Here is an 11979-nt window from a genome sequence, read left to right on the forward strand (position 1 = left end):
AATAAAACACAAAAAGCTTTCTTATTGGGATAAAGCTTGAGATTACAGCAACTGCACTGTCTACAGTGAGATTTAATCTTTCCAATAACGTCCCTTTTGGCAGAATCACTTTTTTAATAACATTTTGGGAAATTAAACTCCTCTTTCAGTCTTTAGCAGGAAACAAGCGACAGGTCGGTGATGGGGGGAGGAACCAGTGTGGCTCAGCCTCGGCCCCAGGAGCGTCTCGGGGGCTTTTCCCCCTCAGGGCTTCTCCCTCCTCGGGGACCTTTCCCGCCGCTGCCCTGAGGCGCCCCCGACTCCCCACGCTGCTGCCCTCAGGGAGCGCCCGCTATCTCCCTTCCCTGATCAGCACTTTCGCCCCTCGACAACGAGCTGTTAAAAAAAATCCCCCGCCGCCTCCAGCTCCCTCTGCCCGCTCTCCGCTTCCCTCCCGGAGCGGGACCGCGGCACAGTGCCGTGAGGGTCTCCGGGGCGAGCGGGGAAAGTGCGGGGGGAGGACTCGGCCGCGAGGAATCTGCGGCCGCGAAACGGCAGCGGCTGCACGGGGGAGGCGGCCCGACAAGATGGCGGCGCTGGGCAAGCAGTGAGTGCCGGCAGGGCCGGGGCGGGCGGGCCCCGCTGGGCCGGGCCGGGGGCAGCGCTCGGGGGGATTTGGGGCCCGCGCTGAGGGCAGGGGCGAGCGCTGGAAAACTCGTGCTCAGGGACTCGCTTGTCCCAGGTGTCCGCCGCGCGGCCTCGCTGTGTTGGCCTGACTTTAAAACTGTGTGTATTAAAAACAAGCAGAACTTGAGCAGCGGGCAGGCGCTTGAGGGTGCGGGGGTGTTGCCTGGGGGTGTTTTTCACTCTTACGGAGGAGAATCTCCTCAATGTTCCCTCACACCTCCCACTCTCGGGCACAGCCGGGGCTGCTGCTCGGTCTCCGCGGCCGGGTCAGACGGAGCTGAGGGCTGGCTCAGGGCTCAGGGCAGCAGACAGCGCTCACAGGAATTGTGTGGTATTCCAGAATGTTGGAGTGTACCCATGTGTGGTACCCCAGAATGATGGGGTGTACCCATGTGTGGTACCCCAGAATAGGGGAGTGTTCGAGTCAATTCAGCCATACACCCTGTGGCGAGCGATGGACTCAGTGATGGACTCAAGGAAAGGCAGCTGGGCGAGAAATCCCCGATTTAGAGGTTGCTCAGCACCCAAAGGAAGTGGGTTTAGCACAGAGATGGACTTTGTCAGCAGAAGAGTTGTTTCTGTGTGGTTAATTAAACGCAGCGCGACATAATCTGACTGTAAATCTTGTTCTTTGCCATAGCACCTGTGGTTACATTGCCAGCAAAGCTTGAAATTACAGCACTGCAAACATAGGCATGGAAAGTGCTTCGTATAGACTAAAAACTAAATCCTTTCTGATTAAACAGTTGGTATGTTAAAAAAATTTCTTACTTCTCTGAGAGAGAAAACAAAAATTCCTTGGAGAACTCTGGACAAGAGGGATTTGTGTCCTAATTTAGGACAATCATTACATCCAGAAACTTTGCATGGGAAGCTGGCTGGTGTGCTCTGCTGCAAAGGCTACTCACATATAACTTCAATACATTATGTTGATGCTGACCTTTTACTTCTCAAATGGTAAATGGCAGATCTTTAGTTTGGAATGTGCTATGTTGTAAGTGATGCTAAAGGTAACTTTTTTTTTCCTCTAGATATGGGCTTATTATGCCCAAAAAGTTGCCACAGAAAAATCTTGTTTCAAAGAAGCTCTCGGTGTTTGCAGATGAGTCAGATGAAGAGGTCAGTTCAACAATTTTCTTCTAAAATTTGCCCTGTATTCTGCAAATTTATTTGTGTCCAGCCCTTAATGGCTGCATCAGGTTTTGGCAATCATTAGGATATGTGTCATCATTTTGGATTTGAGTGTGAAATATGATCTGTATTTTCTTTAGTACACATTACATGGCAGTGATGATTTTTTGTTACTTTCTGTCAACTCTTCCAGAAATTCAGTGCTGTTTGCCAGAGTTAACTGTAGCTTGTAAAGAGATTTGTGGGCTGTCACTGGTGAATGCCTGCAAATGGAAAGACCAGTATTAATCAACAGGTCTCACTCAAATACTAAGTGTGGTAGTTACGTGTGTTTTATCCTTTAGCTCATTCCACCCAAATTTGATGTAATTGATTTTATGATGTTCATACTGGGAACAAAAGTAAAGCTGTACAACCCAAAAGTTCTACAGCAAGAGAAGATGTATGATATTGTGTGAGAGTGTTCTTTTCTATAATCTTTAATTTTTAATTTCTTTTAAAGTATGAGATTCCAAATACTCTGTCTCTACCTGCCCCAGCAGAGGGCACTGTGTGCTGTGTAAATCACACCTGGATGTGCTGCTGGAAGCAGGGGAAGTGCCCAGGAACAGGCTGGGATATGGGCAGGGCTGGGGTCCTAACAGAACCCTGTGCTACAAACATCTTCTTTCCTCCCTAGAGCTTCACTCCATGCTTGCTCTTCTGTGTGATCAAGAAAAACAATGCTTAATAAAGCATCAAATAATTTTGGTCAATTTCTGACTCACCAAAATATTTACTTTTAAAATCCGTTTTTATTTTCATGAACTAGCAGTTGTTAATTTTATGTCACAGAACGCCTGAATTTAGCAATTCCCAACCTGTGTGTACCTGGTTCCATTAGAAAATCTGGAATGTTGCTGTTGAAGGTGTCTGAGCTCCTGTTTTACAGGGCAGGAAAGGGCTGAGGACCTTTCTAGTGATGCCCACTCAACCCTCAACATGAAGCTGCCTCAGTGCAGCTTACAGGACACAATTGTGTTTTAAATCCCATCTCTTCCCTCACTTAGCTGTGATCCTCAGAGGTGCATCCCTCCCCTGTGGCTGTAAAGAGAGGTTTTCCTTTAGGTACAGCTGCTGGAGGTGGTAATGGAGCACTTCCCCTCTTAGATGGGATTTGGTGTCTTTCTCTGCATTAAGGATCTGACCCCACATTTTCCAGATCCCAGGAATAGACTTCATTTAATCTGTCGTCATTAAATGTTGTGTGGTAGGTTTGGGAACCTCCCTAGGGGTTGTCTTGTATTTTTTCACTTCTTCATTTTCTCTTAATATCTAAACATTGAAACAAAAGAATGAATGTTAGTAATTCTAGTAAAAATAATATATGATGCTGTCTGCCAGCTTTTAGCTTAACCTCTCAAGTATCCTCCCTTTCAGAAAAGCTAACAGATTCCCTGTCAAAGTCTGTTATAAAAGCTCTTAAAAGTTGTTGTGCTCATCAGAATGGTACATACCCAGCAAAAAGTAATAATCTCATAACTGCCTTTATCAAAGAAGATTGGTTTTTTTAACAAATCAGAATTACTTTATTAGTTCAGTAATGATTTCAGAGCTTTTCAAGATAAGGAGCAGCATTTGGGAGGGGTTTCATTTCCTGCCTGCTACCTTATCAGTCGGAACTACATCTCAAATGTCTGGAGATTATGTATTTTTAACTGAACTCTAATAAAGTTTGTGCTGGGAAATCTGCAGACCTGACTTGTCTGTGATTATATATTAGATACCAAACTTCTGCTCCCTTATTTTTAACATTACTGTGCATTTTTCACTCAGATTTTGCCTCTACTCATGCTGAAGGAATTTGGATTTTTATTTCTTGTGGTTAAGTACATTAATGGCTGTTAGTTGCTGAAGATGGTCTTTCTGTTAGTTCATAAGAAACAGAGCATCTGGGATGGAAATTTTCTGGAAATACAGTGTTGACTGGGAAAAGGTGGCTTGTCAGTCTGTGTGATGTTCATTGTTCCTTTTTACCTTTGGAGTTTAGTTGAAATTATCTCTGTGATACAGCAGATAAAGTTTCTGGTTTGTGGTTGCACCAGAATTATCCAGTGTATGTTCCTGTACTGTACCAGTCTTTCAAAACTGATTTGTTAATACAGGATAAAAAAATAACTGCAAATAGACCTCAGTAGGTGCTAAACTCAGGAAGGAAATTGTGGAGCCAGTGTGAACAGTTCTGTGAATGTATCAGCTGGATTTGATGGGTTCTTAGTGACCACCTACAAGATAAATGGAGTGTTTAAGCAGGCAGAAGCTGAAAATAAGCAGAAAACTCTATCTTGTAGACTCAGATCTTTAGTTTTGCTTATGGATGCTTCCATTCCCTTTGCAATTTTTCAAAGGAAAATTCTGACTAAAAGGATTTGCTGAGTAATTTATGCTGGTGCTAACCAGAGTTTTTGCAACAGTTTGCATGCCAGGTAAGACTGGGTAAAGGGGCTCCTAGAAAAGAGTTTTCTGAGGAGGAGGAAGTGGAAAAGAATCAAGATGATGTGTGTAAAATCAAGAATAATTCAGAGAAGTAAGGTGATGTTGCCATTTCTCATAATATGAACAGTGGGTTGTGTTATGGAATCACCAAGTAACTGGTTTAATCTAAACAAAAGGAAGTTGTGTAGTTAAGGTGTGGAACTCCTTGCCACAGGATACTGTGGCATGGCCAGAAATAGAAATGGAGTCAGAAATGGATTAGTCAAATTAAGGGATGCTCTTGGTGTCAAACAATGGTTCAGGTGGATCAAGGACTTCAGTTCAGGAAGTCCTTGATCTGGTTTCTGGAAACTAGGATGGAGTGCTGAGAAAAGCTATATCTGAGTACCTGACTTGTTTTTCATGTTCATTCTCTTGATCTTCTGCTAGTAGCCATGGCTCATATTGTGTGTGAATTGAGAGGAATCTGTTGCCTGATGTGATTTTTGTTTTTTAACTCCATGAAGACTGGAGTCTCATGTGCAGGTTGTACTTGCATTGTACAGTTCTCTGTGAGGGCAGGCCATAAGGATTCACTCCTAAATCCATGTACATGAGGGTGTAAGTGGCTCATTTTAGAGTGAGAAGGAGCTAAGAAATGGAGAGAACCATGAGAAATCTTAGCAGATTTGTGTAATTCATTGTTTGATTTTTTTAATAACTTTCAGTTGTGTACAAGCCGTCTCCCATGGGCTGGTAGCAGTGGTGGACTGGAGAGCCTCATTTCTCAGAGTTCCTTGATTTGCATGGATTCTATGTCCTTTCACAGGATAGGGTTAAAACGTTTTCTTTTCACAAAATATTGAACTATAAGCTTTGTGCTTCAGAAGAATAGCTTGACTTGAGGGAGGGAAAAAGTGTGAGACAGATTGCTGAGCTTATAGGGCCTTTAATAAATGGGCAGTTGATAAGTAAAACAATACAAAAGGACGGGAAGTTCTCATCTGTCAGAGCTCAGAGCACAACAGGAAATTGTCCACCATAAACCATTGGGGAAGGTGTTTGTTTTCTGTAAACTTACTGCCAGTCTGGAGAAATGGCAGATGGACTTCTTTACCATCATATGTCCAATAATGAGGATTATGTATTATGTTAGTGTTTACCTTATCTTTGTAGATCAGTGCATTTATTACATGTAGGCAGACACGGAAAACATTCTAAGCAGGGTTTCAAATATTTTGGTGGAATAGAGCTTGTTCTGTAAATGTAACTGCAGAATCTGTTTTGTTTTTCACTGAGCCCCTGCTTTCTGGAGTAGTGCAGGGGAGATTCTTCACTGCTGAGGAAACTTTTTGTTAAACCAGTGTAAGAGCTTCCCACAGAGGAAACCTTCAGGGTGACCCTCAGTGTGTCAAACAAAGGACCATCTTCTTTCTCAAGAACCAGGAGGAAATGGAGGTTTTCTGTGTAATGCTGATGTGTGTTCTGTGCTAATTTAAAATGACTGTTTATGGTTCATACTGACTCATTTATAGCCTTTACCAAAGAAGGTGTATGTTATAAAATTAACTACAGCATTGTAAATTATTTCTGAACATTAGTTCTTCAGAACTTCAGAGTTCTTCAGTGTTGAAAGTAAAGGTAAACATGAGATGAATGAAGCCAGGATTCTTGTAGGTTTTAAACTAAATAATCCACTATCTACTTCCCCCAGTCAACCAACCAACCAACCAACCAACCAACCAACCAACCAACCAACCAACCAACCAGCTACATAAATAAATAAGGGACTGTATGCAATTCTAGTCCAAATAATCAGCAACCACAAATTACAGAAATTCTTTGCCTTTTTTAAATGTGACACAAAGCATGTATTAGTCAAAGTTGCAAAACTTGGGAAGTTGCCAAAATGCAAAAGGATTTTTCCTTCCTATTTCTGCTTTTTAAGATTAAGAGGTATTTAATTACATAAACAAGGATACAAGTCCTGCCATTATACTGGATCTGTTTAATAAACATTATCTATTATCTATTGGTTGAGAAAAGATAGATATGTAGTTTAGGTCAAAACTAATTAAAAGAAAAAAGTAAATAAAATGCAAAGCATTTTTGTAAAAGACAGTATGATTAGAGAACATTTTCAATAGGGATCTGTTTCTTCTTAGGAAAGATTAGTATGGCTATTTTGTAGCATGCTTGAGAAATTAAACAGTAACATTTGAAGTACATGCTGTTTAGCTGTGTTCTTACTTCTGAAACTACACAACTAATGATACAAATGAGACTTGAAATAAATACCAAATCCTTGCAGAATTTTGTATTTAACTATGAATACAGTTTTTCTTTTTTCGTGTGATTGTCAGTATCTGTGCTTGTTACTGCTACATCTCTGATGGATGTGCAGGAAGAATCCAGTATTTTCTGTATCACACCTGTCTATAACTGGACTATTATATAGCTGTTTGTTAGAATGGTAGAAAGAGAATCTGTGACAATGTAATTAATTTTGTTTCTGTAATGCATCCTTCCTACAGCCAACTGTTGGGGAAAGTCTTCAGAAAGAGGCATTGAAAAAGCAAGCAATGAAACAGGTAAGGGATTATTTTTAATTTACTCTCAATGTTCTGATGGGTGAGTTTATACTATAGATCTGTTTAAATTATAGGAATCATATATTTGAAAATAGTAAAGATTTCATTATTATTATTTTGACATCTTTTCTTCTCCTCCTCCCTGTTTTTGTTTTAGACTAAACTGGAGATTCAGAAGGCTTTAGAAGAAGATGCTACAGTATATGAATATGACAGTATTTATGATGAAATGCAGCAGAAGAAGAAAGAAAGCAGTGCCAAATTGTTAGCGGGAAATGATGACAAAAAGGTCGGTACCTGAGAATGTGTCCTGTCTGTTCACCTCTGTCTGCTTGGGGTAACATGAGTGGTTAATTTGTAAACTTCAAAGCATTGCTGGGTTATCTAGGCAAGTGATACTTTCATTGTTACTTATTCTAGTTCATTTCTAGGCTCTTGTAAGGTTCTGGGATCAAAGGAAGCCTCACACTCCTTAAAAGAAGGGCAAGGCTGTTACAGCTAGGAAGACAGGGATGAAAAATGAAAAAAACGTTTATTTTCATTTAGAGTAAAAATCCTCCTAGTCAAAGGTGGGATGACTGTTTTGATTGAATCCAGCAGCCTCTCTTGGTACTGGGAAACCTGCTGTGTTAGGGGTCTGAGAGGAATGGCAGTTTGTTTTGGCTAGCTATCAGTCAGAGGGAGAACACATTAGAGTAGCTCCTGACAGTTTTCTTCCATTACCAACTTAATTCAACATCTCCATCAATCCCAATTTGTGTTTTCTCAGCCACCACAATTACCTCTCAGCATGGTAACTTTTTTCCCTTCCACCTCAGCCCAGATACATCCACAATATCCTCAAAGCAGCCGAGATTAGGAAGAAGGAACAAGAAAGACGAATGGAAAGAAAAATTCAGAAAGAGCGTGAAATGGAAGGAGGAGAGTTTGCACACAAAGAGGCTTTTGTGACTTCAGCCTATAAGAAGAAGCTGCAAGAAAGAGCTGAGGAGGAGGAGAGAGAAAGAAGAGAATCAGCTCTCGAGGGTGAGATTCACAGTGAAATAATTGCCCTGAGAAAGAAGTAGGGCCTTGTACATGATGTACAATATATTCATCTGGTGGTCTCTATGTGAGGGTTGATATAATTAAAATCAAAGAGGACCCAATCAGCAGATCTTGAATCAGATCAACCTTGGCCTGTTACTTTGCACGTGTTACAGATTGAACAGAAGAAGGTCCTCTGTTTATGTGTCAGTACTGTTTGGGTTGGTGCTTTAATTTTTGAGGGAGGGTCAGTTGTTGAAGGAAGACTTGTAAGCCTGGGGTACAGTGATGTTTCCAGTCCTTACCTCAGACATTCTGGCCAGGATCAGGAATAGATGTGAAGCACAGGATGTAGGATGATTGGCTAGATTGGGCTGTATTGGACCTCTGAAGGTCACCTGTTCCAGCTGCCTGCTCCAGGCATGGTCTGCTGTGAGGCCAGATCAAGTTACTCTGAGCTTTTTCCATTTCAGATTTGAAAACCCCCAGGATGGAAATTGCAGTTGTGAGTTGTGTGTGATGAGTATTTGTGGCACAGTAAATACAACCTCCCTTTCTTTCTCTCAGCATACCTAGATGTGACCAAACAGAGGGATCTCAGTGGATTCTACAGACATCTTTTAAACCAGCGTGTGGGGGAAGAGGAGATGCCAAAATGCAGCTTCCGTGAAGCCAGGTAGGATGTGATTCCAGCAGGGTTTCAGGTTTGAAAACCAGCACTGGCTGTTTGTGAATCTGTATTCACTGGAAGATTAGACAGAGCACTAAAACTGTGGTAAGGTAAACTGGTAATTTCATACAGCTGATCAACTGAATTATTTGGTAAATAACCAATGATCATCATCGGTGACACAGAAATTAAATAAGCAGGACAGGGGTGCTGTCTGAAAGGTACGAAGAGGACAGTTATGATTGTAATCCTTCTTGTTATTATTCTAACCTACATTTTCTTTGGTTTGCATAGTATTTAGCAATCTGTATAAGTTACACATTTTGAATCATGAGGAAGACAAGACGTAAAATAGTGAGCATAGCAGTAAGTCATAGGAAATGAATATGCTATGAATTCCCTGTAAAGAATGTGTCTCTTCACTTTGTACTTACTCCACATTTAGTTGCATGAAAACTAAATTGAGTGTTGATACAGTGTAAAAGGAAATGAGTCAAATATATGGGAAATCCAGTGGAAATCTGAATATGTGAACATTCCAAAGCAAAGTAATGAGATGAGACTGAATTATTTAGGTGTTTAACATGGTAACATTCTGCCCTGTGGATAAATGTGATGAAGGGGATATATTTTGTATGCAGCAATTGATAATTTGAGACAATTAAGTCAGGTTAAACTTCATTTGATAGAGGTTTAAAGCATAGATGTCACTAGTTAAGTGTTTGCTATCACAAATAAAATGCAGCTTTCATCAAGAAATCTTTTAGATCTGAGATTGTATTGTTAGAAAGTAAATTAAGGAAATTTCCTTTAGTGGCACATACAATTAATTAAGGGGAAACAAATTGTCCTGTAGATGGTGTTTCCAGCAAGGCTTTCAAATAAACTCAGGTGTATATTTTAATTTTGTTCTTATTCATGGTGATACAGCAGGATACAGAGAGAAAACAGCTCCATTTTTAGATCTCAGAAGTGCCCCTAAAGTAAGTCCCACCTTTGAGTTGGATTGCTAAGTAAATTACCAAACTTTTCAGTGTAATTTTTAGTCATTGTTCATAGGCTGTCCATGCCTTCAAGCATTCAGCAGACACAGAATGTCACTGGTGGTGTGCTGACTCATGAGAGATCCCCACAGGCTGTTCCTGAGCTGTGTGATTAAATGGAAGAGATGTGGCTTGTGTGAGGGAACGTGGATTTCCTCATCAGCCAGAAGAGAATGGCAAGGCATAACCCCCTCAGCATTTTGAGTCAGCATTTTGCATGTAAGAATATTTGAGCTGTAAAAAGTTACTGATTTCTGTCTAGCCACAAGTGAGATCTTTAGAAATACTGGATCGAAAAAAACATGTTCCTCTCTCTGTCCACAAAACACAAAACCTGCTTCTTCTCTGGATGTTAATAGAGGACCAAACACGTAGGAAAACCTGTAACTTGCCAGCAGGCTTACACAGGAACACAAGTTAATGTTTTTTTCCTTAGATGGAGGCTGCGCATACTTTACCATAGTCATACTCTTAGATAAATTCCTCAGCTCACATTCACCAGTGAGCCACATATGGATACTTTGTGCTGGAATCCTGGAACCTGAGCCACAGACACAGATTTGCTTTCTTAGAGTTTCCAGCAGCATCTTTTGCCTAAGTCCTGCCAAAAGTCAGTTTGTAGAAAAGTCCAAGATTTCAGGCTTTTTAATGTTGTTATTCTTTTCTAATGTAAAAAATGTAGGATAAAGGAAGAAAAACCTGACACTCAGGATGAACCCAACGAAAGGAGCAAAAGCCCATCTGAAAGACAAAGAGTGAAGCCCTCTAAGAAAGAAAATAATCCAGATGCTGATACCGACCTAGGAACTGATAGTAGTGATGATGACAAGAGACACAAGCATAGTAAAGTAAATTTGAAAAAGAAGAAAAGAAGGGAGAACTCCGTGAGCAGTGAAGAGGAGGTTAAACATCACAAAAGCCAGAGGCATTCCAGGTCACCAAGCTCATCCAGTGTGGAGGAAGAGCCACGCACCAAAGCCCAAACAAGTCACCAAAGGGGAGAGAGCAGGCCAAGCAAAAGGGGAAGTGATGAACAGTACAGGGAAAAGGATTATGAGAGAAGTAGGACCCATGAAAAGGATCACCAGAGGGAAAGGGAAGAACGACACAGGCATGGGGATCACACTAATAGAGATCACTACAGGAGGAGGGAAGATCAAGATGATAAACAAAGGGGGAAGGAAAGAAAAGAGAGGGAGGGGCATGGCAAAGAATGGAGGAGGGCGAAGGAGAGAGAGGAGAAGGGCTCAGAGAAGGAACGAGAGAAAGAAAGAACCAGAAATGATAAAGATAGATATAGTGACAGAGAGAAGGAGAGAGGAGAGAAATACAGAGAAAGGGAAGATCATGCAAAGGAGAGGAGAGAGAAATATGGCAGTGAGGAAAAGAAATACAGAGAGAGGAGAGAAGGTACTCCTACATCTTTGGAAAAAGATGGGGAGAGTGATCTGGGAAAAGAGAGAAAGGGAAAAGACAGAGAGGTGGATGAGAAGGGAAGCTCCAGCTCTGGAATGTCTGAGCAGAAACGTAAAGCTGGAGAAGAAGGGGAGAAAGATGAGAAGGAACAAGCACAGAAAGCGCCTGAGACCCTGAGCAAATTTGCCAAAAGGAGCAACGAGGAGACAGTGATGTCAGCACGGGACCGGTACCTGGCCCGGCAGATGGCCCGGGTCAGCTCCAAACCCTACATCGAGAAGGAGGAGGATTGATTGATGGCCCTGGGCTGGGCACAAACACCTGGGCTGTCAGCCAGGAGGAAGGGCCACTGCTCTGCAGATCCTTGTGCAGAAAAGGTTATCCTGCCTATTTATTCCTGGCTTTCCTTTGAGAAGTTGTGTGTCCCTTAAGAGAACAACTTTTGGAGTGGATCAGTGGGTCTCTTGACACACACCCTTAGTCTGTCTGTACAGCTGAAATGTTAAATGTGGCTGGCTGTCCACCCTGCCCTTCAGTAAGCATGTCCTTGGTACATAAGGATTTTGGACAGACCTGGGAGTGTTAAGCAGTGTAAGGTGAGAATGCATCCCTGTGCTCCTTTCAGCAGCCAAAACAGTGAGCTCTGCTGAAACAAAGGTGTTCTCAGCCCTTAGGAGAGCTCATTGCCCACTGCTGCTCTCAAAAATGGGGAGCAAACCTGTAAAAGTGGGTGAAAAAGTAAGAAAACCAGCCTGAATAATGATCTAGGAGATTTCTGTATGTAGAGTGAAGTCCTGTAAGATACATTCATATTGAGGTATGAATTTTGTATTATGTGTGGGTTTTGGTCTGGGGACCTGATGTACAGAAACAGTTAATAAAGTGTAAGATACATATTGGATCAAATGTGTGGGTCTTTTTTTGTGTGTAGGTTATTTTACTGCGTATTTTTTGCATGGAATAAGGTAGATGAGTCCGTTTT

General features: G+C 41.7%; 1 protein-coding gene across 1 annotated transcript; it reads left to right on the forward strand.

Annotated features, from left to right (window-relative positions):
• The first annotated feature begins 543 nt into the window (after positions 1-543).
• NSRP1 (nuclear speckle splicing regulatory protein 1) lies at positions 544-11898 on the forward strand. The gene is made up of 7 exons (XM_030962937.1): positions 544-586; positions 1698-1785; positions 6786-6842; positions 7000-7131; positions 7661-7868; positions 8436-8544; positions 10264-11898. Exons 1-7 carry the CDS (start codon positions 567-569, stop codon positions 11288-11290), a joined length of 1641 nt encoding a protein of 546 aa, XP_030818797.1. The 5' UTR covers positions 544-566; the 3' UTR covers positions 11291-11898.
• The last annotated feature ends 81 nt before the right edge of the window (positions 11899-11979 follow it).

This window comes from Camarhynchus parvulus, chromosome 19, assembly GCF_901933205.1.
Source record: "Camarhynchus parvulus chromosome 19, STF_HiC, whole genome shotgun sequence".
Taxonomy (NCBI): domain Eukaryota; kingdom Metazoa; phylum Chordata; class Aves; order Passeriformes; family Thraupidae; genus Camarhynchus; species Camarhynchus parvulus.

Excerpts from the sequence above, each read along its gene's own strand:
- NSRP1 (XM_030962937.1), top strand. The coding sequence starts at position 567 with ATGGCGGCGCTGGGCAAGCA. Across the intron at positions 1,786-6,785 it reads CAGATGAGTCAGATGAAGAG|CCAACTGTTGGGGAAAGTCT; the intron begins GTCAGTTCAACA and ends TCCTTCCTACAG. Across the intron at positions 6,843-6,999 it reads AAAAGCAAGCAATGAAACAG|ACTAAACTGGAGATTCAGAA; the intron begins GTAAGGGATTAT and ends TTTTTGTTTTAG.